Source organism: Rhipicephalus microplus, chromosome 4 (genome assembly GCF_043290135.1).
Source record: "Rhipicephalus microplus isolate Deutch F79 chromosome 4, USDA_Rmic, whole genome shotgun sequence".
Taxonomy (NCBI): domain Eukaryota; kingdom Metazoa; phylum Arthropoda; class Arachnida; order Ixodida; family Ixodidae; genus Rhipicephalus; species Rhipicephalus microplus.
The window spans coordinates 80,498,452-80,524,805 of NC_134703.1; the positions used below are offsets into that span (position 1 = coordinate 80,498,452).

At 44.6% G+C, this 26,354-nt stretch overlaps 2 protein-coding genes across 5 annotated transcripts in view; one reads left to right on the forward strand and one right to left on the reverse strand.

The window, feature by feature from the left end:
* Positions 1-5,520: 5,520 nt before the first annotated feature.
* Positions 5,521-26,354, reverse strand: part of LOC119172136 (uncharacterized) — a 33,252-nt gene continuing 12,418 nt past the window's right edge. Inside the window, exons 1-5 of one of the 4 annotated variants that reach the window (XM_075893053.1) lie at positions 22,855-22,930; positions 21,609-21,824; positions 16,981-17,349; positions 12,917-13,031; positions 5,521-10,297 (exon numbers count right to left, since the gene is read on the reverse strand). In XM_075893053.1, the coding sequence (XP_075749168.1) occupies positions 9,547-10,297; positions 12,917-13,031; positions 16,981-17,293 (1,179 nt within the window). In that variant the 5' untranslated portion in view covers positions 17,294-17,349; positions 21,609-21,824; positions 22,855-22,930 and the 3' untranslated portion in view covers positions 5,521-9,546. Of the gene's footprint in view, positions 10,298-12,916; positions 13,032-16,980; positions 17,350-21,608; positions 21,825-22,417; positions 22,792-22,854; positions 22,975-26,354 lie in introns of those variants that run through there. The other 3 variants (XM_037423149.2, XM_075893055.1, XM_075893054.1) reach the window with 3 other exon arrangements.
* The window catches only part of LOC119172133 (nonsense-mediated mRNA decay factor SMG9), a 36,546-nt gene continuing 33,298 nt past the window's right edge, over positions 23,107-26,354 (forward strand). Inside the window, exons 1-2 of the mRNA XM_037423143.2 lie at positions 23,107-23,346; positions 23,476-23,553. Coding sequence (XP_037279040.2) covers positions 23,293-23,346; positions 23,476-23,553 — 132 coding nt within the window. The 5' untranslated portion in view covers positions 23,107-23,292. The remainder of the gene's footprint in view (positions 23,347-23,475; positions 23,554-26,354) is intronic.

A 26,354-nucleotide genomic window follows, 5' to 3' on the forward strand; every position in this document is an offset into this window, starting at 1 on the left:
GGTCACCTGCTCTAAAGCCTTCGATCGTGTCGCTCATCAACGACTAATAAACAAACTCTGCTGTCTGAACTTGGACCCTTTAGCCCTGTCATGGATCCGATGCCTCCTATCACACCGATCTCAGTTCACTGACATTGCCGGTCTTCACTCCAGTGCTGCTCCCGTTAAATCCGGTGTCCCTCACTGGTCAGTACTCGGCCCCTTACTCTTCCTCATATATGTGAACGATCTACCATCAGGAATTTCATCATCCATTCGATTATTTGCGGACGATTGCGTCCTTTATCGCCGAATGACCACCCCTGACGACCACGAAATTCTACAAAATGACCTATCCTTAATTGAAAACTGGTGTTCACTCTGGATGATGCAGACCAATGTTTCCAAATGCAAAGTCATGCGCGTATCTCACAAACAGCTATAACCCGGAACACGTCTACAAATTAAACTCAACGACCTTGGCGTATGTTGACAGTTACCGATACCTTGGCGTGCTTATTTCTAACACTCTCACGTGGTCGGATCACACCACACACTTAGTTGCTGGCGCATCAAAGAAGCTTGGTTACATCCGAAGAACGTTATGCCTATCACCTCCTACAGTCCGTAAAATTGCGTACGTAACCTTCGTTCGTACGAAGCTCGAATACGCGTCGTCCATTTGGAGCCCTCACCAAACCTATCTGATTAATCTGTTGGAATCCGTACAGAATAGGGCTGCCCGGTTCATTATGTCCAATTACGACCACTCATTGTTGCATCACTTTTAGAAAGGAGTCTTTAGACTTGCAGAATCTAGCTGACAGACGTATACTTTCTCGACTTTGTTTATTTCACAAATTATACCATTATTTTCCTCACTTGCATGGTTCTCTCTTGCTTTCTCCCGCCCGCTATTCTCGCCGGCTATTTAATTCCAGAAGCCTCCGTCTTTTCGGTACGACCGTTGCATTCAATAAGTCATTTCTTCCTGTCGCCATCGAGGAATGGAATAACTTACCGGAACCATCGTCTCAGAGCGTGACTCGTGCGGTGCGCATTCAAACAACTACTAACAGCTCACTTAAACTTGGAAGCCCATTAAAACTCTACCACGGTCACTGTATTTTGCGCTCTTGTATGTGTAAATCTTGTGCGCGCATGTTTTTATACTTGTATAAGTACATTTTCTGTGCGTCTGTTCTCGGATCCTGCAAAAGTATTGCTCGTGTGTTTGTACAACTTTCTATTTTTTTCCTTGATTTTGTATTTAGAAAAATGTCCCCCGCTCCTTAAGTAATGCCCCTAAGGGGCCCTTAAGGGTCAAATAAATGATGATGATGATGATGATGATACTACTGCGGTGGTTCAGGCTGACGGTGTGGTCTGTATCGAATCTAGATCAGCCGAAAAGGTAACCCGCAGAATAATCAACCATGGAGCATTTAATTACAATATCGCCTGGGTTTTTACGGGTAGAAAACCGTAATACAATTATGAGGCACAACTTAGCAGAGCAATCCCGATTAATTTTGATCACCTAAATTTAAAGCGAATCCTAAGACAACCCTCAGGCATGGTGAAAAAGCGCACTGCAAAAAGCAGGCACTGCATTGAACAGCACAGCCAAATCTTAGTCGCGCGCGGCAAGGAGAGTTGACAAGCGGAACGGAAAGTCGCCACTTCAAGCGCCTTTTCGTCATACATATATGCCCGGCCTTACGCACTTCGGAGTTGCCAGTGTTAGCTGTATGTCGCCAAGACGCAGAGTGCCGCTGTTGGCAGATAGCCGACATAAACATGCAGCGGTATTTAAAATTTTGCATCACATGCGTTTTTCACCACACGCCGCGCACAGGAATCCCACCGGGACAGACAGACAGACAGACAAAGAAATTTATAGATGGCGATCACATTTCATGACGCACGCTGACGCAAATTCTTTTTCCAACGCCATTTCTCCCGATGTAGCTTCCAGCACACATATTCGAACGAGAGGTACAGCCCACAAAGAAAAAACCTGGAGGTAACGAGACGAGAAAATCCCCGCAACTCAGCTCTTTACATACAGATTCGAAAACTTTTGGCGGCAATTCGTTCGTATGCCCGTGGTGTTAGAGTTACTATGGGTCCGTTCGATTCGCCTGCACCACGTGAACCAGTTCACGAGGTGCCGCACCTTGCCATTCGTTTCAGCGGTGTAGCAATGACGGCCTCTGAACCCTGCCATTCGTTTCGAAAGGTACAGAAGAGGTGTGGCACTGGTTCACGATTTTCTTGCACCTCCTACGCTGACGGTGCCGGCTTGGTGCAGCCGCGCGTGCAGCTGAGCAGACGACGCAGCACTTAGGCGCAGGTGCCGTATCCGCCTCTACTAACGCGGTGTGCTTTGCCAAGATGTTTGCGCCGCATAAACTGTCCACATGTGCGGTTTACCATCCTTCAGTGTTAGCTGAACGATGTAAATTAAGCGAAAAGAAATAAGGCCTGCACCTTGTCGGCACATTGTCATTCGTTTCGGGTGTCGTGCTGTGCCAGTGCCTTCTCTATAACTTTATAGAGAAGGCACTGGCTGTGCCTGCACCGCTGAACACACGCTGCAAAATTTCTGAACTTCACGTGCACAGCCGTGAACCGGTTCTGACTAGTGCAGGTGAATCGAACGAACCTTATATATGCTACCTAAAGGTAGCATATACAGTAACTTTACGATGGATGGATGGATGGGTGGATGAATATGGCTGTACCCTCTAGATTGGGCGGTGGCTAGCGCCACTAAGCCGTAATACTTAATGAACCAAAAACTAGATTTATTTTTTCCCCTTAAATAGTGAGGTTGAGAATTCGTACTTTGCAGTGCAGGGTTTAATTTTCACTCGTGCCTTGACTTTAGCCACCAATCAGATAACCTCCTTCTAGTTAATTCTACCCGCTTGAAGTCTATTTTGCCCTCACTGTCCCTAAACCGCAGTGCTTTGAAAGACTCTGCGCCATCATCCTGAACTATACAGTTTTTCACAGGAGGGAAAAAGACACCGCGATGATGGGCTGCGCGCGGGAGTACAAAGGCCAAGGGCGCAGCCTTGTCAATGCATTTTTGAGGGGTCACGCCGATTTGCGCAGCCCAAAAAAGAGTATGGCGGCACCCAAGGAGGCATTTTTGAAAAGGTCATTAGGGTGAAGCCTTTAAAGAACATTATCAAGTGTTCGGCAGTTTTTTCTTCCTCTCCACACAAACTGCATACCGTGTCTACCCCTTCGTATTTGGCGCAATATGTCTTGGTTCGCAATACTCCCGTCCTGGCCTCAAACAGTAGAAAACTACGCCGAGTATTATCATAGATCCTTTCCTTGGCGATTTCCTGCTTAAAATTTCGATAGATCTCTAGTGCGGACTTCTTAATCATGCCAATTCTTCACATATCGGTCTCAGCTTCCTTCACCTTCTTCTTAACCGATAGTTCTTTTTGGTTTCGCCCCTTGCTGCTTTCCAAGTATTTACCAGTCAATTTTCTGGTTCGCTTCCGCCATTGTGTATCGACAATCTTCATGTACAAGTAGCTGAATACCTTCCTAGCCCAACGCTCCTCCCCCATTTCTCTCAATCGCTTCTCAAATTTTATCTTGCTGCTAGCTTCCCTGCCCTCAAATGATGTCCATCCCATATCACCTTGTACTCCGTGATTTGGTGTATTCCCGTGAGCTCCTAAGGCAAGCCTACCTATTCCACGTTGCTTAATTTTTAAGCTTGCTTGAACTTCTGATCTCATGCACAAGACTACATTGCCGAACGTCAGACCAGGAATCATGACCCCCTTCCGTATTCTTTATAACATCATACCTATTGTAATTCCACAGTGCCCTGTTTTTCACTACCGCTGCATTCATATTACCTTTAGTCGACACATATATTTCGTGTTCTCTTAGGTACTCGGTCCCATTGCTTATTCATACGCCCAGATATTTCTATTTATCTGTTATCTCTAGCGTGACCTCCTGTATTCTAAGCTCACTACCTCCATTGTCATTAAAAATGATGACTGCTGATTTTTCCTTACTGAATCTGAAATCTAACCTATCTCCCTCATTACCGCAGATGTCCACCAATCTCTGCAAATCTGCCTTGTTGTCGGCCATAAGCACTATATCATCTGCGTACATCAGTGCTGGTAGTGCCTGTTCAATGAGTTTTCCTTGTTTGACGAAACAGAGGTTGAAGCTTAGTCCACTTCCCTCCAATTTGGGCTCTAATCCTTGTAGGTACAGCATGAATAATAAGGGTGACAAGGGACACCCCTTCCTAAGCCCCCTTTTACCTCTGCAGGCTTGGATACTTGTTTTTCCTACTTTATAATTACCTTGTTACCTTTATAGATATCCTTTAAAAGATTAGTGACTACATCTTCCATGCCTAGTGTGTCCAGTATTCCCCACAATTCCTCTTGAACCACGCTATCGCATGCTCCCTTGATATCCAAAAAAGCTGGTCACAGGGGCCTGTGTTCCTTTTGTTATTTCGATGCACTGCGTCAGTGAGAACAGATTGTCTTCCAACCTCCTGTGTTTTCGAAACCCATTCTGCAGTTCCCCCAGCACCTCCTCATCCTCTATCCATGCCTGCAGTCTTTCCTTTACGTGGAGTGGGTGCACAGCGATGCTCTGCGGCAAGGGTCGGCAACCTGCGCGCCGCGTATTGTGTGGCCCCCGGCACGGCGTCAGAACCTTCCTGCCCTCTTTCTCCGATCACCGTTTCTTACTGAAGGCCGACAAAGCCGTTATGACATGAAATGGGGTTTTTGTTAGTAACCTATGCTTGAATAAAGCTTTGTGATTGATTGATATGTGGGGTTTACCGTCCCAAAACCACCAAATGATTATAAGAGACGCTGTAGTGCGAGGCTCCGAAAATTCGTATCACGTTAGATTCTTTAACGTGAATCTAAATCTAAGCACACGGGCCTACAGCATTTTCGCCTCCATCGAAAATGCAGCCAACGCTGCCGGGATTCGATCCCGCAACCTGCGGGTCAGCAGCCGAGTATCTTAGCCACTGAACCACCGCGGCGGGGCTAAAACTTTGCAACCTGCACGCTGAACATATACATGATTTCTAATCCAGTTTTTATAAATTACGTCAGTTGGCCGAATTTTTTCACTTAGCTTACCTTCCCAACCATACCGTCCTAGCCATATTTGCTGTTGATATTTTGCAGAGGATATACGAATGTTTGTGGGAATCGACCCGACAGGCTATCTCAGCCGCGAAATTTTGTGTCAGTGTCCCTTTAAGTAGACGAGTGTTCTTCGCATTTCGCCCTTATATGAATGAAGTAACATACAACATTTCTTCTCACAAAAAATGTGCAGCAAACCTACTTATTCATTGGGCACTTCTGCAATAATCTGAAGAGGGCTCAACAACAATGAACTGGTGAAGGCGTAGTTGAACCTACAATGTTTCCAGGCGAATGTTTACCAGGTAGCAGTAAGGACTTGCAGCGCAGACCTCCACAGTGAAAAATGACAGAAAAGAAAAGCATGTATAGTGCAGCAAAATTTATTTAAAGCAGGTACATGTAACAACACAATATCCTTCTACACTTTGATTGGTCCAGTTTTTACATTCATGACGACTTTCGTTAACATTCATTTTCTGCGATGACTTTCTTCGCTGTTATTATGCACACGTTGTAGAGCAATCACTCGGGAATTACTAACCGGCTCTTCTCAAATACTTTGGACAGCGTTGCATAACATTCGGAACAATGCACAACGCACAGCCACACACGTGAGGTATGTCATGCAAGCATAAATAGGGGAATGAAAAAGGCAAAGTGACACAGTGCAAAACAGTAAACTAAGTTTATACACCGTCATTTATTTCATAACTAAAGCAGGAATGTTGGTACAGCGTGTTCTCAGTAAGCAATTGACCCTGTCATACATAAACCATCCAAAGTGTCAAACGTGCTATAAACTTCGTAAATATCTAATACTGGAAAGTACCTCTATAGTAACAGGCAGCATTCTCCACGTGAACAGGGCAGCTTTCATCTAATGGAGCTACCCGCACAACTTGGCAGAGTGCAAAAATAAATATTTCGATTCAGAAAGACCGAACCGTGATGAAATCTATAAAAAGGCATATTTCACATGCAATAGCATCTCTTCAAAATATTTTTTAGGGTTAAAAAAGCGATGATTATTGAAAAGTTAAAACAAGAGGAATGGGAGCTTTTTCGAAGATGTCACGCATATTCTTAGGCAATGCGCAAGCAACAGCATTCACATGGCAATGTGTCCAACACATTGCATGCATTGTAAAAATCACCAAGCCTTCATATCTCTTTCTGTAATTTACATGCATGCTGATATTTATAAGTAATAAATTTTCGTTGTCTGGCTTGAACACCAAAGCCATTCCAAGACAATGAACACACATTTTGCATAACACAATGATAGGTGTCACATTTTGATAAAACAACTTTTCAGCTACCACTGTAGACACAATAATCACACAAGTTGCAGCCCTGAATCAATGACTGTATACAAGCAGATTTGTATATCGCACTAAAATAAAACACACACACACAAAGGAATTCTCAAGTGCCCGTAAAGCGCTGAACATGCCTGTTTGCAGTTGGATACCACGATACAGATGCTCGTGAACACGCGACAATCCTCACTGAAAGAAAATATAAGACAGAACATAAGAGAATAAGCTAGTTCTTGCAAAAGCTTTCTGGTCTTAAAATGCACAGTCTCAGCCAGGTTTTTCCAAATATATAAGTTATTCAACCTACTATATTTAAGCACTGTCATTTGCGTCATACTGCGAAAGCAGCTTAGCATGTTTACCACCCACAAAACCTTGTGCTAAGGCATGCATGTACGGTGAACTTTTCCCAAAGCAGTAACAACTACTTTAAACCGTACAATGATCTCAATACGATCACTATGCCACTAATGCAATATCTCAGCCTAATATGCGCTGAAATCTAGACACCTGCAAGCACCACTTGGTGTTACACATTTCATTAGGTGACGCAAGAGGAAGAATCGTTAGCTCATGACGCTTTATGTATAGATGACTGCATTCCATGCTGCCAAGAGTCTGATACGTGGCAAGAAACCACTGGGTGGAAATTTCATTACGCTACACAAGTGCAACAACCGTTAGCTCATGACTTGCTGCACGTAGCAATGATTGCATTTCATGCTGCCAAGAATCTCATACATGGCGAAAAATTCACAGGGAAAATAAAAATGATGCCGGCTTTAAGCTTGCATCAAAAATAATTAAAAATGAAAGAAACTACCACTTTCAGCAAGTGGCTTCTTCAACGATCACAAATGATGAAATATTATAGTAAAGCATCGATTCACTAAAGTCAATGCGACTAGATCATTATTCCATCAAATAAGAGGCAGTTGACCAAAGGCAATGCTGTGGTCAGCATTTGTGTCAACCAGGCAGCTCATCCATATCGTAGAGTTTAGTTAAAACATGCAGTGTTAAGATGCTGGCAGTGTGCAGTTCTATAAAAAGAGAAGCCCACCACAAGCAGTACTACAGTACTCTTGAAAAACGTGACATTTTGTACACTACGAGTTTCTAGTGGCCCACTTTTTTTTTTTCCTCAGCATATTTCATAATCATTGTTAAAGGCACACTGAAAAAAAAAAACGATTCTATCACACGAGTAAACTGCCCCGTCACTATTCTGATGTAACCACGTTAACCATGAGAAGACGCTTGGCAAGTGAGTAAACACGCAAAAAGCAAGCGCTGGTGGCGATGCCAACTTTAAATTTCAGCACCAAATGCTGTGACGTTATAGATCTTCACTGAGTTTACTAGATATCAAATAGTTAATCAGTAAAATTGAAGTACAATGACCTTTGAAGATGCCATTGACTTATCGTACCAAGTTTAGAGAATATTAGTGAGTAGAAGCAAAATGGCACAAAGAGAAAAAGGACTAAGAGTGGAGAAAACACGAGCGCGAGCGATCTTGAGCAACAGCGGCAGTGGTCATGTGTCCACTTTTTGTTAGTTCTCCTCATTCTTAATGCCCTGTTTTGATTCCACCCACTATGAATTGCAAACCACTTGCCAAGTTCTCAATCTTATTCAAGTTTCGAGAAACTTCGTCGAGCCAATGTCGGCAAAATAAGAAAGATCCGCTTTGATATCCTTGACGTCGTACATATAAATTTTAGCCTTACATTTCAAAATGCAGCTTTGGCCCAGATTTTGTTTATACTGATAAACCTATTATGGCGAATTTAGCATTTGAGTTTTCAGAGCCCAATTCATCAGTCTAAGCTGGCTCACTGTTTCCTGCTTTCTCCTTCAGATTTGCGAGACATTTTGTTTTTATTCTTTCAAATGTGTGTAAAGCTCCCGTTTTATGCAAAACAGTGATTTGTTATGCAAAACGCTTAATGAAGTCCCCATTTCTCAAGTGAAGTTAATTTTACAATAGGTGAGCACTGTGCTCTGTTCTGTACAAAGTGAGGGTACCTACGAGGTAAAGTGCATTGTTTGTTGCCTGGCCTGAATTAATAACATTGCTCTATCACATGCAAAACGCTGGCATCATGCCTAGAAAAGTGCATGTACATTCAAGGCACGACATGCACGGGACATGGGAATGTTAGCACATATATATATATCAATGATCTCTCACTGAATCTAGCACCCACACTTTGTGTGCCACATAAGCAGATGCTATGAACCTGCCTTACTTATTATCCAAACTGAATTCCTTAAAAAAAGGCAAGTATGAGGAAACTCTACATGAATGATTACTTGGAGAAACGAACGGCTTACAGGGAACGACGATCGAGCACGTAGAAGAGCTGCGAGATGTAGAAGCAATTCACTAGAGTAGTGCTTCTCAAGTGGGGGTCCGCGGAAGCAATTTCTGTGATCTGCGAAACCCTCACTCACATTTTTCTTTAAGCGTGACTATGCCACGTATTGATCAACTGTTTGAAATGAAGTGATGTGGAATGTTTGTTTGATGTTTTTGGTAGCACAAAAGGGCACCTGTTTCACGTTCAAATTCTGTTATTTACCTACTTACCCCCCCCCCTCCCTCTCCTCCGCTGCAAGGGATCCCCCATCACTTGCACCAGTCCACAAGGGATTTCGACACATCCATGGATGAGAACTACTGCACTAGGGAAACAACTTGAAATGAAATAGTGACTAAAAAAAAAGAAAAATGTGAGCAAGACGTGAAAATCAACCATACAAGGGCACAATAGGCAAGGCTCTGAACTAAGTTTCAAGCACAGGTAAAGTGCACCCGGCTAAATATGAATATCTCAATATGGGCACTCATGGTCATTAGAACCTCAGAGCACTGTTACCAGCGGTGGGCTGGGAATCCCTGAGAATGAGACCACCAGAAAAACACTTTAACGGCTGCTCGGCAGCCACAATCCGAAAACAACAGGCAGGAGGCACACTGTGACATAACTGGCATATCCTCAAGGCAACGCAATGACCGGGCACCAACGGCAACCCATCTTTGCTTTCTACTTTTGCTGGCAGCGTCATTCTGCCATCTTCTTCATCTGCAGCATCAGCTTTCGGCGCTTCACTTTTTCCGTGTGCACGCGAGACTTGGCAGCCCTCGCAACACAATCGCGCACAGCTTGTGCAGCAGAGGCGACGGCCTGAAACGCTCGGGCTTGCTCCCGGGCAGCCCTGATCTGCTCGACTAGCAACGTCTTGCGCAGCTGTGCCAGCTCATCTTCTCCTGCTTTTTCGTCGCAGCGGCTGCCGGCATCTTCCCCGTCCCCACCTGTCTCCGCACTGGGACCACTAGGTTGGTGTCTCGTGGAGTTTGCCGGAAGCTGAGGTGGAGGAGGGGGTATTGGCGGCAACGCCTGTCTCTGCTGCGGTGCCACGGCGGGACGACGGCTGGCACCCATCTGTGAACACGTTGCCTGTTGAGGCACTGGCTGCTTGCCAGAGGCAGCAGCGGCCGGTCGTTCGTAAACAATGCCTAGCGTTTCAGCAACATCGTCATGGTCATCATCACCTTCGAACTCGGCTGTTAGACACTCAGCAGACGACGGGTGTTCATCATCATCACTGTGCTCTCGCTTCATGGAAACTGTGGGGGCCATGGCACCATTCGTGGATGGACGAATGGCACACAGTGCTGCAGATGCAGATGCTGCGCCCGACGCTCGAGCGCTAGTTTTCCAAAACCACTCTGGCACACTCGAGTCCAATGACTGGATGAGTGTTTCGTCCTCAGAGGAACCTAGGCCGTTGTCTTGGCTTCCATCAACGTCACTGTGGGAAAGCCACATAAAAACTTAGTGACAAGGACAAAAATATGAAAAGACACACATTATTAATAAAACAATCTTGCTTGAATGCAATCAATCATGTTCTGATGAATGTTTTACGTAATAGTATAATTGGAAAGGGAGAATGTTATTCATATCAGTAACCTCTAGTTGATAGGAGACCAAGATGATGGTGCAGTGGCTCTCCTGTTGTAATGGCTACACATACAAAGTGTATATAGGTCCTTAACAGCTTGCTTTAGTCCAGAAGAGTAAAGTAACGTGGTGTCGCACAATGTGATACTATGTTGTCATATTGCGTAACTAGCGGTTGTTGAATTCTTCCAATCCATTACAAAAGGCTCAGACATAATTGTTCACTGTCATTAGTCGTAGCATCAACAAAGTACACATGTCTTCCAGGTTTGTAACAGGTACCACATTTTTTCGAAGAATGACGAATACCAACGAAATAGTCCATGATTCCATACTGCGAAACTATGATGATTTATGGTGTAGTGTGTACCGTTCAAGTGTAGTTGCTGTAGTTTCCCCAAGAGTGTTTAAAAAAGGCTTTAGAAAGCCCACTCTTCCAGCTTTTGCTGTGCCTTTGCTGTACATTCTTCACAGGCTCGGTGTTTTTCTTTTCTTTTCTTTGTAGCATGAGCTACAGTAGCAGAGGTTTAATAGTTTAGCGTGACTCCTGGAGAGCCATGCTGCACATCCACGACAAGCAGCGACGTCGCACGACGCACAGCTGGCACACGCGCCTCGCCGGTGTGCGCATTCCAAACAAGCAACGTCATAGTCGCAGCAGACGCATTCTGCTCACACCTTGTGGCTCGCGCAGCTCGAGCCACGCTGCTATAGTGGGGCGTTTTCCAGTATGGCACAGCCATGGAGACGGAAAGCGAAATTTCTGTTCAGCAGCGCAAAAGAGCGGAGAAACTCATCAGATCACAAAGTAGTTGCCTGGCGATTAGCACATAAGCATAGGAAGAACAAACGGAAGAAGGTTAAACGTGCCGCAAGGACACCAGATCACGCGAGGACATCGGATCAAAAGAAGGAATGTCTAGCAAAGCGGCGTTGCCAGGAAGCTGACTGACTTGCCCGACCATCTCAGCTGCAGCAACAACGAGACGGCATCTGTGTTGTAAAGGCTAGCCGATTGACCAACTGTACGGTGAAACTTCACGAATGTGTGGGTATGACTTAGCTCACGCCACATATATCCTGGCATAGCAGAGCTAAGTCAGTGCTAAATTTTTGTATTCCTGACATACCTCTTCCCTTGATTCACACAATCCACCACGGCACTTGTCGCCTACCTGCTACCCTGCTTCCCCAGTTGTTCTCTCCACCTTCTTTATTTAGATTGAAGGAAAGGGTACGAAGATTATAGTACACACTAACACTACAGATATTAGTTTTAGCCTTTAGCCTCGAAGAAGACATCTACTTGTTGAAATGTCAGCTCGAGCACACAACCCCTGTTAATAGATTTTTTTCAATGTAACGGAGAGTGAAGCATAAGTACAATAATGCTAGTAGCGATTTAAAGCACGCAACAAGCAGATCTAGTCAAAACTTGACACCAGCATAAATGTGCAGAAGTCTTATGAAGGCGCTAGTGAAGGACGAGATGTCGAGCTGGAAATGGAAACAATATGTACTAAATACTACATACGGTTGAAAAATATAAATCAAGCTTTTGCAGTTTTGACACCTCACTTGCGTAAAAAAACATCACTTAAAAAGCCTAAAGTGGTAGCCTTATGGACTTCATAAGCTATGTGATGCAAGAAAGAAAATGGTTTGAATTATGACGAGTCCCTTGTCATTATTCATCAACTTTCAGACCAGACAATATAATAATTGCTGGGATGGCAATCAAAAGGATGATATAAGGTAGCCCTAACTTGTTCCTCTACATTTTCATTTTTGCTGAAAAGCATGCGACATTTACACTGATGCTTTTTGTCTTTCACAAGCTCATAACACTGTGATGGTACTTCGAGAGAAATTTAACACAATACATGAGAGATCTGTAATTTGCATATATGAATGTTGTCTTGGCTAATCTGTATTTCCGCTAATATCCCGAACAATCTGCTCCCTAGGTTGCCCCATTCTGTTGAAGAATCCATGAAAACCCTTTTTCTTATATTGAAAGCAGTTGGCACACTACTTCATTAAAAGAATAATTAACCCCATAATTTATCTACATGTGTGGGAGTAAGAAAAGATTGTCCAAACACTTCCATGGTTCCTTTATAATAGCTCCTTGCATATTATGTTGTTTGTCGAGGAGGCCACTGATGCTGCGAAATGTGTCAAATGAGGGGGAAAAATGCTTAGTTGATATATGTAGACTGATGGAATGACGTGCAGCTCTTTATTTAGCAAACTATCTGTGCCTTCTATTTAGTACACCGTAGAAATGGAAACAACAAATAATTATTCTAAAAACAATGTGGATTCCTTAGGGCTTTACATTTGTGATCCAGCACAATAAAACTTTGCCGTGAAATCTCTGAAAACACTACAAACGCTGCCAGAGTGTCCAACAGAATCGCAATACTATTGCGACAGACACACTGCAAGTTGCACATGAACGTACCCGCAGATGTCGGGGCCGGCACCATCAAGAAAGTCAGCGTACGAGCAATCATCACCAATGACGTCGAGTATGGTTCTCTCCACAAGAGACAGATCCAAGGAACGCCCATTTTCACCTAAGCACAGAAAGATAAATCAATAAATCAGTCATGACAGGATGAACAGTGCGCCAGGCATCAGTATATCAACAGCAGACTCCGATGCAAGGGCACTACTAATAATATTTGTAGGGGTTTATTGTCTAAAACCATTACACGATTATGAGAGATGCCATGGTAGAGAGCTTCGGCAATATCAGTCACCTGGAGTCATTAAACATGCACCCAAATCTAAGCACAAGGATTTAATCCCGATACCTGAGTCAGCAGTTGAGCACTGTAGATCATTGCGAGTGAAAGGACACTATTAATTGTGAAAAGCTTAAAAGGTGCATTTGAATTCTCTTTCTTGAAGAGCTTTCCAAGGAAAAATTATTAACTGAATAGGATAGTAAATATGAATGAGAATTTAGTAGCTGTTCAGAACTCTATTATCTGCCAGGAAGTCAGGTGCAAAGCTAAATGAATATGTAGGCTAAAGGACAGTGAATGTAGTACTTGAGTGGGATGGTGGCTGTGCACTCAGCGTGAAATTCTTACAGTTCACAAGGTCTGAGAAAAGCAGAGTCATTTCCATAGCTTGGGTAGGCGTGCCGCAAGGTAATCGGATTTCATAGCTGCAGATATACGCTCACACAGAATAGTGCTGAATAGTTTCTCACTGCGTGGTCACAAAGAAAGTTCAGTTTCCACAGATTCCGAAGTTTCTAAACTTTTGATGCTGACTCCAACACCAGTCTAGCTGCCCTGATCTACGTACTGTAGACATATTGGTAATCTGTTTTGACGCAAGCATGACTTCAAGTTCTACACATAAAAACTTATTCTAAGATAACATTGTAAGACAGGAGTATTGACATCGTTGCAAAGACATGGAATGAGAGTAACAAACAACATTATGTTAGGCTCAAACAGCCCATTATAACATACCAAATTTAAAGAGGAATTTCAAATTCAGCTTGACATTTATATTTAAGTGTCTTTTAACAGTCTTGCCTCATCTCTCTTGATCACAAACACATAAAAGCATACCGTATTTACTCGATACTACCGCGCCCTCGATTGTAACGCGCACCCGATTTCCACCGCGAAAAAAAAAAAACGTAAGACATCGATTGCAACGCGCACCCATTTTTTTTCGCTGGCCCGCACGATCACACCACTCGAAAAAACGATTCCTTTCGGGATTGTCTTCCATCTAAATATGAGGTACGGGCGAAGCTTGTGCCCATCTGACGTGTAACAGAGCATTGCCGTCACTGTAGTTTTACCGTGGACCGATGTCAGCACGCGAACTTGCTTTGCCCCCTTCTTCTCGACAGTTGTGGTGCCAGGCATGTCGAAGTAAAGAGGCGTCTGATCGGCATTCCCGATTTGCCCAAGCAGGTAGCCGTTGTTGCGCCGCAAGTTTAGGACGAACCTCTGAAAACTGTGAAGCTCTTCATCGTACTCCTCCGCAAAAGTTTTCGCATATGCATGTTCCCCTTCGGAGGGAAAAGCCTTTCCTCTTCATATAGTTAATTAGCCAGCACCTGCTCGCTTTAAACTGGCTCCGCATCAGACTTTTTTCTAAGACTAATTGCATAGCCCGCACTTGGAGCAGTTCTGTCGTCACGGGCCGCTGTGCCGCTCGCTCCTCAAGCACATACTCGCGGAGCAGCTCTTTAATTTGCGGAAACCGACCCTGCTGTGGTTCACTGAAGCCTTTGCGTGAAGCTTTGCTGTCGACAATCTTCTGCTTTTGTTTCCGCCGGTCCCGCACGCACGTTTTGGGAACGACCGCGATGCGGCCCGACTTCCGTTCGTTTCTGCACACGCGATGACTTTTCTTTTAAAAGCGGCATCGTGGTGCACTTGAGTTTTTGGAGTCGGCCTTTTCACGTCGTCGATGCTAATGCACTACTAGATGACGAACTCCTCAGCACACGTACGAAGTGCCGCACATGGTAAACACATAGGCAGAAATAGCCAACGCACCATGCTGACGCACGTAGGGGGCGGCCATTTTGGATTTGCGATGGCAATAGATTGACCGTAATTTTTTGTTCGTACTCGATTCTAACGCGCATGCGATTTTTGAACTCGCTTAACCGGAAAAAAGGTGCGCGTTAGATTCGAGTAATTACGGTAAGCTTGTATATGGCGACAATGGGTGGATAGCAAAAACCATATTCTTTGGAAAGGTTTGCAAGTTACAGTGCCTTCGGCATCGACATCCAGTTCAACATACTGTACCATCATACGATGCTGTTTCTTCCGTCACTATCAGCTTTCCATCATTAGTCACAATCCACTTATTTCGCACAAATTACTTAACACCTTGGGATTTTTGTGCAGCTTAGTTGAATAACAAATGAAATCCCTTCTGGACAGCTATGAGTTGTTCGAACGGTCACCGATTCGTTTAAGTGGCATACACTTCCAGAAATGTTCCCAGTTTTTTTATTAGCAGAGAGTGCATAGTGTGCATTTTTTGATCCATACAGAGATATGTTGCACATTTCCGTATGGTATGCGTTTTTTTGTATACCAGTAAATCTGTTTTCACGAGTAGAACCCGTAAACTTATTTGTGTGCTATTGTGAGGCAAGCACATCTTGAGTTTGTACGCGAGTAAAACATTTTTCACTTTAGAGCTGAGCAAGCCTCGCCTATAAACCTGAAGCTTATAAACCATGGCTTCCTTGAGGGTCTGTTACCTCACAGGACTGGAACTTACGTTGCGTAGCAGCAAATCGCTGCATTTGCAACAGACATTTCTCTTGCCAAGCTCACCCAAAATATGTCAGTCGTTCATACCCAAATGTCTCTGAAACAACAGAAATGTCATACCACATCACTTTTTGTTTCAGAAGCAATGTCCATTGATTTATGTCCTAGCCACCACCATAGGGAATTATTGGGTGTTCAATTGGCATTCCCCTTGCTTTGCATTTTTGCCATCGTATTTAACCATAAATAGGAGATCAATATCAGAGAGCAGGTGTGCTAATATAAATTATTTAATTTGCAACTCCGATAACCTGTATTGTTCTCAGAAGTCCTTGTCGCCTTATTTTGAGAACATATGTTGACATTTGGCATGTGTCAATACACGTCACCGTTTATGAGGCGGCCACAACTGGTGCTCAAAAATATGAAATCGAGCTCATTTGGAAAAGTTCCTGCATGTTATAAAGCATCAGTTTTGCATATACTGGCCATTGTGCTTCGATCCTATCCCTCACTGCTCCCTGTGTTTCATTCTCAAGTGCCCACTGAAAACTGCGGGCTTTGTTCTATGTAAAGTGCAACATTGGTAACAACCACGTTGAAGCAGCTAAGCGGTAGGCCTTGAACCCGAAGTGTCGCTGAGGATGATGCACAATTGAGCTATTAACCTATTACCCAAGAAAGAGCTGTTTTTTTTGGCAGATTACAAAATCGAATGCCAAACAAAAATGTACCTAAAACTTTCCATGCTTGCCTACGGTGGACTAACTAATCAATAAGCTACAAAACCTAACACAAGCAAGTGTGGCTCACTTCTATACTCTTTCACTAAAATTAACATGGACTTTAAATGGGAACATTTTCTCTGGAAATAATTTCAGACAGCTAAATACAGCCTTCACAACACTTCTGACATTCTATGACACTACCAAATACATGGGGTGATGGCTATTAGCTGATTGATCATGTACTTCCCTTCCCTACCTGCAAACACATGCAATTATGTGATTGGAAATAATGGCAACAAGTTATAGCTGGTAAGCTTCAACTAAAGTCAGTGAAGTTCTCTATACTCTGATCTAGTGAGCTTTACAGATGAAGCAAGAACAAATATGGATAGCTTATAAGACCAGAGTGTTTTCTAAGAAATGGTTAAATAGAGAGACATATGTTCAAATGTCCATCTGGCTCCACATATTGTGACGACCACTTATACTACAAAAAGAATCTCTCCTAAAAGAAAGGTGCTGCTTACCTTGCCGGCTGGTGCCGCGGTTATGTGCATTCACGCGGTGCTTGCACCTTTGCACAAGGTTGCTCCACTGCTTCTTGATCTCAGGCACGGTGCGCGTGTGTGAGTTGTTGCCCTGATTCAGTGCCTGCTGCACCGCAGTCCAGGCGGATCGTTTGGCGCGGAGCGTCAGTGTGGGACCCAGCTTGCCGCGAATGACGTCAATGCGCTCGCCGATCTCTTGCACGAGTCGCAGCCGCTCGTCCTCGGTCCAGTTGGGGCGCTTCTGACGATACACGGCCATCTGAGTGCCGGCCACAGCCACCGCTGCTGCCATGCACTACAAGGATGAGAAGCTGCTAACCTGGGACGAGGGCCGCGGCAAGCCACCAGCTGGAAATCGCGACACAGCACGGTGTAAGGACGCTGGTTCGGGCTCTTGCCAGGTTTTAACAACCAATAATTCCCGTAAGGCTGTTTACATGTGCCAAATGCAAAGAATGCGGCCTTAAAAATATGTTTCTTCAGAGTTTACAAGCTTCCTATATTATGCCGTACAGCTGCTCATTAACAAGTGCCAATTCTAGATGCTGAAGAATACTGATGCACAAAAGTGCTGCATAAATAACCCACAAACCTAACTCTCCAAAAAGAACTTGCACAAAAGAGTCAAACCCATTTTTTTATGTTCAAGTGTAAGAAGCTTACAAACGATGCAATTAAGGTTTGTGTGTATTAGTGTGCATAGTCCCAAGACTCTGATAGCATATCAAATGTGTCTGGTAAATAATGCTTTTGCTATGTAATCAAGGCTGAGTAAAGCTTGTGCAGGTGATGGGATGAAACTGGAGCAAATAACAAATAAAGCCTTTCAACACACATCAATGTACATTTTTCAACGTAACAAGAATGACATATGGACAGGCCGAGATAACATTTACGTGCACTGATGTCCACATGACGTCTTGTTAGCGTTTGAATGCAGTCTCCCGATAGGGCAACTCTGAACAAGTCCTTGTTCATCATGCTGTCACTTATGCTTAATGAACAGCACAGAGCTCAAATAGCTCAAGTCAGAATAACTGCACTCTCTTGGAAACTGGCATATGACAGAGACAGTTGAAGATGCCATCACTATTACGGTAAGCAGCAAGGGCAGTGACTGCCGGCTGCATTGCACATCGAATGAATTTTTTCCCTGTTTATATCTCTAGCTGCATAATGCTTGTTTGATTCCCACATATGACTTTCACAAGCACACCAATGTGCTTGTGTTCTTAAGTTCGTTTAAAAAACATGGCCCCTTCACCTGCGCGCCTTACACCGTGCTGGAAGCTACGGCACCGATGTCCATCTACGCTCTGCGTACCCCACTGCCCAAGGGCACGAAGATTCAGTTGCAGTATAAGACACCGTGTGCGCTATTATAGCATTTGACCAAGTCTGCTACAATTTTCCAAGAAATTAGCAAATGTTGGAAAAAGATAAAAAAATTATGTGCAGGTGAAATATCGTTTGTCACATTTCCAGGTTAGCAACTGAAGAAATAGGAAAGCAGAGACTCTTTCTGGACATGTCACCATTTTCTTGTTTGCATTCTCAAAGGAAAAGAGCCGTAGTGTGGTCAATCAGCTATACAATCTTGATCAAAGTGCAGTGGCCACGAAAAACAATGTTGACAAAGAAAATAGCATAAGAGCACTTGTCCTGCATGCTTCTATTTTCCACAAGAGAAACGAAATAATGAGGAATGCATGCAAACACAGCGATCTACTGATCCAGTGGAAAGGTCGCAAGTTTGTTCAGCAGTGAGCCCAGATTACCGAGCGCCATTTTACAAAAATTTCCGTCATCTTGAATTCCCCAATAGGTTCACAATAATGGCAGCAGTGGGACTAAAAATGCAGCAACCCACAGGCTCCTAATGAAGTAATACTCCTTGGCCTGCCATTGGACTTGCAAGAAAAACTGGTGATTTTGCACATGACAGCCAGTTGAGGGTGCTCATGATTATTAGCGTGCACGAAATTCTCATCCAGGGGGTGCAAAGGTCTATCACAGCTTCCCCCCCCCCTCCCTATTAAGTCAATGTGTGCTAACTTTGGGCCCCACCACCCCTTAAAGAGACACTAAAGACAAACAATGACTTGCTTTAGATCGATAAATTACACTCTGAGAACTGAAATTCCATTTATTTCACTACCATAAATTTGTTATTAGCAGCGAAAATCAAGGTTGAAGCTTAATTTTTAAATTTCTCACTCAAATTTTGGCACGTGATGTCAAAAATTTAAAAACATATTTTTCATATTTTCGCAACATTGGCTCGATAAAATTTTTTGAAACTTTGTACGCTAGATATATGGCACCCACAGATGACAATGTAAGCTACATGTAACCCAGTGGGTACCTTTAAAATTCAGGACGTCGTGGTGTTCGGTGCGGGAATCGCAAGGCGACGTCTCCACCAGTATTTCCTTTTCACGCAATTTCTCGCTATACCAACTGTTGTGTCGCGGTAAGAGTGGCGTTTTCGGGATTACAAAATTGAACTTGACCAATACACGAAAAATCATTTTGCTCTTTAGTGTCCCTACACGGTGATATGAGGACGGGGCCGCCTCCACTCCCCAGTGCGCATGCGTATGCTCAAGATGCAGCTCAAGGTAGCCTTGCATGTGAGTGAATCCCACTAGAGAGTCTCTGCATAAAAGGCGTCTTCTCCACATATAATGGCCAGCCTCCATCTCTTGGTGAGATTTCACCAACCATTATTGAGATTTCAGCACTGGTAACACATGCTAAGTATATCCCTTTCTTGTAAAAATCTCTCAAAGAACCAAAAGGCTTTTTGCTACATCCTGCACGTTCGATGTCTATGGCTTGGAAAACTCAAGAAGGTTACACTCATTTCAAATGTTAAGTGTATCACCTAGTTGTGGATGTGTGGATTTGTGCACTTGAGCAGATCGTGGATGATGCATGTCATTGTTGTCATGACCGCACAAAACATGTCAGACTCTGCAGTCTTGCAGACAAGTAACCCCACCTGCTGACACAGTTTTGGGAAGTGCGAAGCCCGACTCCTTTGCACAGTTTGCTGCGCAACCAGGTGCAACTAGCGCGGGCGAAACAACGATTGAGATAAATATTAGATGTGTTTGAGCATTGAACTCTCAAAAAAAGAACTACGAATTTCTCTTCGCTAGTTGGTTGCGTCACCGAACCGCCATGCAGTGCTTGCTGATTGATTGATTGGTTTGTGGGGTTTAACGTCCCAAAATCACTACTTGATTGTGAGAGACGCCGTAGTGGAGGGCTTCGGAAATTTTCACCACCTGGGGTTCTTTAACGTGCACCCAAATCTGAGTACACGGGCCTACAACATTTCCGCCCGCATCAGAAATGCAGCCGCCAAAGCCGGGATTTCATCCCTCGAGCCGTGCTTGCCAGTTCACTTGCCAGAACGATGGTGAAAACAAGAGCAGACGCAACAGCTTCACGCTCAACGAAGAAAAGCCTCTGTCGAGGCTAGTTACGTGTTGTGAATCGCCAAGGTGTTCGCCAAATGACGTAAAAAACTGCAGTTTTAGACGATTCCCGTAGCTTCCGTGAAGCAGAACGATAAGAGCGCTGGATACGGGCAATTGCGAATGCGTTGCACAAGCGGATTACTTGTGTTCTCCACAGCCGGTTGCACGACAAAGTGTGATGATGTAGGTCTCCTGTTAGTGTTTTGAGTAACCTTGACATAGAACCGTGGTAATTTCGATTTTGAAGCTCAACAGATCTTATCACTGCAGAGCGCGCCATGCAAAAGTAGATTGGCGACGAGAGCGATAAACATCGCACAGGCCACGACTATCGATAATCAAAGGTGGTTGCCACCACACAGCACCGCACACGTAAGCTTTGAAGGCTCTAGGTTCCGGCCAGCTTTAACTAACAAATGTGAACACGTACTTTATATAGGTAAATCGCAAAATATTGGTCATGACCACAATAGGGTTTTTCTCGCCGCTGGTCTCCATGATTGCGCAGACCAACGGAGGGCTCAGTTTTCATTGTTGTACATCGCGGAGGTGAACACACATGTATTCCCATTTGCAGTATATACAAACAGAGGACAACCATCAGCAGAACAGCCCCGCCGCGGTGGTCTAGTGGCTAAGGTACTCGGCTGCTGACCCGCAGGGCGCGGGTTCGAATCCCGGCAGCGGCGGCTGCATTTCTGATGGAGGCGGAAATGTTGTAGGCCCGTGTGCTCAGATTTGGGTGCACGTTAAAGAACCCCAGGTGGTCTAAATTTCCGGAGCCCTCCACTACAGCGTCTCTCATAATCATATAGTGGTTTTGGGACGTTAAACTCCACATATCAATCAAATCAATCAGCAGAACATTCTAGGATGCATATAATAAAAGATTTCAACACACAGGAAGCGAGAGATGAAGAATGCAACTGCAAAGGCAATAATCGCCGGGGCTATTCGTGCCATATTAAGCGAGCTTCACACCACTGATCATACGATGCATTGCTCATGTATCCACTCGTCGGAGTGCTTGCCTAAAACTCAATGATGTGCGACGCTCGCTTGCACCTAAATTGGAAGCTGCAGCTCATTGATATAACTGAAATATCTTTCGCATTGTACCTGCGGTTCGCTTCGATGAGCTTCCAACTTTTCTGAAGTGAGGATGCATTGACGGGAGCAGCTTGCCAGTTCCTCGATTTTCAGGAAACCATGCCTCGACATCAATGAAAGAGAGGGGCCTATGCACGTTCGCTTGCAGATGGCTCTCTTTGCACTACCCAGTTATGGTCAGCGCGGCGATGAGGACACTGGTGGCGGCGTTTTTCGCAGTGCCACCTGGGCAAAGTGTGATGTCAAAGAAAGACTAATATCTAGCAGTCCTGACATCTTGAGCAGAATTCACGCGCACACATTTTTGTCGTGCCGTGGATAATGTGTGACGTTATAGAAAGTTTTGTACTGTTAGTGGCGGCATACGACTCGCCAGAAGCAACCACTTGCGCCCCCCTCCCCATTTTCATCATTTGCATAGGTACCAGCGATCAGGTTATCACAGTAAAAAAAAAAAGAAAAGAAGCATTGCATAAAGAACCCTTTCCTTATTCTTGCTACACCACCAGGCACTAACTAATAACCTCATTCGGTAAGACGAACAGCTGCATCAAACGCGTGCACAAAATCGGAAGGATGTTCAACGGTAATATATGCGTCCTGACTTCCACACAGCTTAGTGCAGAACAGCGCCAAAGACCAGAACTGAAAGGTGGAAAAGAAAGACGACGAAACAACTGCTCGAAAGAGCGAGCGCAGTGTGCCAAGGACGTTTCAAGGCAGCCGCATCACAAGCGCTGAGAAGGCTACGGCATCGCCAGGCGAGCAACAGCTATCTGCGCGTGCTACGGATGCGAGACGCGCATTGTCTTTTTTACCTGTGAATAGAAAACAGCCAGCCGACGTAGCAAATCTCGAAGGAGCACGAGCCTAACAATTGGAAGCGCGAGCTCCGAGCGGCTGCGGAAGTACCAAGTAGTAGTGATCGCGATCACCGACGCTTCTGAAGCGTATTTTTCTTCTCCCAGGCGCGCTGAGAAAACGAAATTGCCGATTAATTCAAGGCACATTAGAAGCTGTGCATTGTTTACTACGTTTCTAGTTGCACATCGCTGACATCGCGCAACTAAAACTTGTTTTTCATTTTTTTTTTTCCGTGTTTTTTTCAGCCTTCGCGCACGGCACGGACAGCACCTACGTGGCTAATTAAGGCTGCTGGGACGCGATGACAAATTTCATTACGACAGGAAGCCCCGAGGTTTTTCAAAACACGTCCCAAACATTCAGAGGGAAAATTAAGAAATTTTAATTGTACCTTTGTGATGACACAGCGCTGGAGCTGCTTTGTTTGCGTCCGCTTGTTTCGCTACAACGGGAAGTGGATTGGCGGCGCTGCTTTTTTAAGGGCTCAAACGTATCATAACTCTCACACTCAAACTGAAACAAATGAGTTACGCGTATATTTGGTATTATTTACGTACAGAGTAGTTGTGGTGCAAGTGTTGGGCTTATTTTACAGCTGCTTATAATATTTTGAACAAAGCGGCGACAAAACGCCTACGCTGTCTGGCAACCATGCATTTGTTTACTTTTCTTTTATCTACGCGTGGTTTGTCTGCGGTTTCGCTGGAGCGCACTGTTTAACGACGCTGAAGCTCACTTTGGCAAGGTGTTAGCGGCTCACATTTGGGGTTGCATTCGGGGTTGAATGTTCAGTGTTGATTATATATTACGACTGAAACCGTAAACCGCGATGGCGGACCCATATGATCGCGGTTACTACAAAAAGCGTCCTTACGCTGCCAAGGTACTGAACGTCGTGCTGGTTAGAAACTGTGTTTTCAAATGCAAATCTAAGCTAAATTGTTGCACATGCTTCACCACTCGCGACCGCCTTCTTCAGTATGATTTCCTGGCGTTGTGTTTGTTTTTACAGTTCCAGGAGCGTGAGCAGGAGGCGGACTCGAGTCAGCAGATTAAACCGGTGTTCATACTCGCCAAGCATCCGGACCGGGTGAGTGATCTGTGTGATGAGCGGTTACTGTACCCCAAAACGCGCGTTTCTACGTATCTCACTTTCTGCGTCACAGAAATAGTTGTAGCAGTGAACTTTGAACACCGCTTCAAAGCAAAGCCTGTCGTTAGTTTTAGAAAACATACTATAGTCCAGTCTTTCGAAACAGAACTTGTGCGGACGAAAAATTATAGCCGAAATTCTCGATCAGTAACGCTTGCTCCAACATTGTTGCAGCAACGTTTGCTTGAAGTCTCAAGCACACCGATCTTGCTCATGCAGGACTGACCACGAAGTAAAGACTGCGTGGCTATGTACGCCATTCGGGTCTGTCGTGTCACGAGTGCGGCTTTTCACTCAGCGCCCGCTGATCCCAAAGGTCGGAGCTGGCTTGCGAATAGACTTACGTGGCGTTGCGCCGTACGTGGCAGGCCCGTCGCTGCTAGCTTCTTGACCGAACGCCATTTCTTCTCGAGCGTAGTACACGTAGAACCAGTTTAGATCTAAGTATCAGAGCAGCTGTTCCTGAAAGAAGACGCACTGCGCTGCATTCGCCGTCACGTACCGCCCGAGGCGGCGCGTCGATGTCTTTGTTTTTCTTATTTTACACGTTCTTACTGGCCCGGTCGGGACCCGCATCATTAAGAATCAATGCAGCGTGGCGTCTGCGCCGATTCTTCCGCTTTCTTTTGTTTTGCGGCACGATCTTGCACGCACCGCCGGTGTGACTGAGGAGCGAATGGCTGGGCACAGGTCACCGCACCGATAGGGGTGCTGCCGCGTCTCTTAACTGAGTCCTATAACAGTGACATCAGTGGTCTACAGGCTGGCGATGCAGATTATAAAGGAAAGAGTGCAGGCATGGAGGATGAGGGGGTGCTGGGGGAACTGCAGATTGGGTTTTGGAAACACAGGAGGTTGGAAGACAATCTGTTCTCACTGACGCAGTGCATCAAAATAGCAGAAAAGGAACTCGGGCTCCTGTGGCTAGCATTTTTAGATATTAAGGGAGCGTACGATAGCGTGGTTCAAGAGGACTTGTGGGGAATACTGGACACACTAGGCGTGGAAGATGTAGTCACTAATCTTTTAAAGGAAATCTATAAAAGTAACAAGGTAGTTATAAAGAGGGAAAAACAGGTATCCAAGCCCACAGAGGTGAAACGGGGACTTAGGCAGGGGTGTCCACTGCCACCCTTGTTATTCATGATGTACCTACAAGGATTAGAGGCCAAATTAGAGGGAAGTGGACTTGGCTTCAACCTCTCTTTAGTCAAACTAGGAAAACTCATTGATCATGCACTACCAGCATTAATGTACGCAGATTATATAGTGCTAATGGCCGACAACAAGGAAGATTTGCAGAGATTGATGGACATCTGTGGTAATGAGGGAGATAGGTTAGATTTTAGATTCAATAAGGAAACATCAGCAGTCATGATTTTCAATGACAACGAAGGTAGTGAGCTCAGAATACAGGAGGTCACGCTAGAGATAACAGATAAATACAAATATCTGGGCGTATGGATAAGCAATGGGACCGAGTACCTAAGGGAACACGAAATATATGTGAAGACTAAAGGTAACAGGAATGCAGCAGTGATGAAAAATAGGGCACTACGGAATCACAATAGGTATGATGTTGTGAGAGGAATATGGAAAGGGGTCATGGTTCCTGGGCTGACGTTCGGCAATGTGGTCTTGTGCATGAGATCAGAAGTTCAAGCAAGATTAGAAATTAATCAACATGGAATAGGTAGGCTTGCCTTAGGAGCTCACGGGAATACACCAAATCAGGGAGTGCAAGGTGATATGGGATGGACATCATTTGAGGGCAGGGAAGCTAGCAGCAAAATAAAATTTGAGAAGCGATGGAGAGAAATGGGGGAGGAGCGTTTGGCTAGGAAGGTTTTCAGCTACTTGTACATGAAGAATGTCGATACAAAATGGAGGAAGCGAACTAGGAAATTGACTGGTAAATACTTGGAAAACAGCAGGGGGCCAAACCAAAAAGAACTATCGGTTAAGAAGAAAGTGAAGGAAACGGAGTCTGACATGTGGAGAATTGGGGTGATTAAGAAGTCCGCACTAGAGATCTATCAAACTTTTAAGCAGGAAATTGCCAAGGAAAGGATCTATGATAATACTCAGGGTAGTTCTCTACTGTTTGAGGCCAGGACGGGAGTATTGCGAACCAAGACGAATCAGGCCAAATACGAAGGGGTAGACACAGTACGCAGTGCGTGTAGAGAAGAAGAAGAAACTGCCGAACACTTGATAATGTTCTGTAAAGGGCTTCACCCTATAGTTCAGGATGATGGCACAGAGTTTTTCAAAGCACTGGGGTTTAGGGACAGGGAGAGCAAAATAGACTTTAAGCGGGTAGTCTTAACTAGAAGGAGGTTATCTGTTTGGTGGCTAAAGTCAAGGCACGAGTGAAAATTAAACCCTTCACTGCAAAGTACGAATCCTCAACCTCACTATTTAAAGGAAAAAAAAAGATAAATCTAATTGTTAGTTCACTAAGTATTACGGCTAGGTGGCGTTAGCTGCCGCCCGATCTAAAGGGTACAGCCACATCCATCCATCCATCCACTGTTGCTCGTGAGGTCAAGTTTCTAGAGTTGCGCCCACAATCTCCTCTGTGGTTGCGCCCCAATAATGGCAACGCACGAGCGCATCGCTGCTTTAATTTCGGCATTTTCTACGCTTATTTCTGACAATTGCCAACAATATACATTCTAAATGGCAAATTTAAGCAGCACCACGAAGTCAGAGCTCAGAAGTACTGACAACAAAAT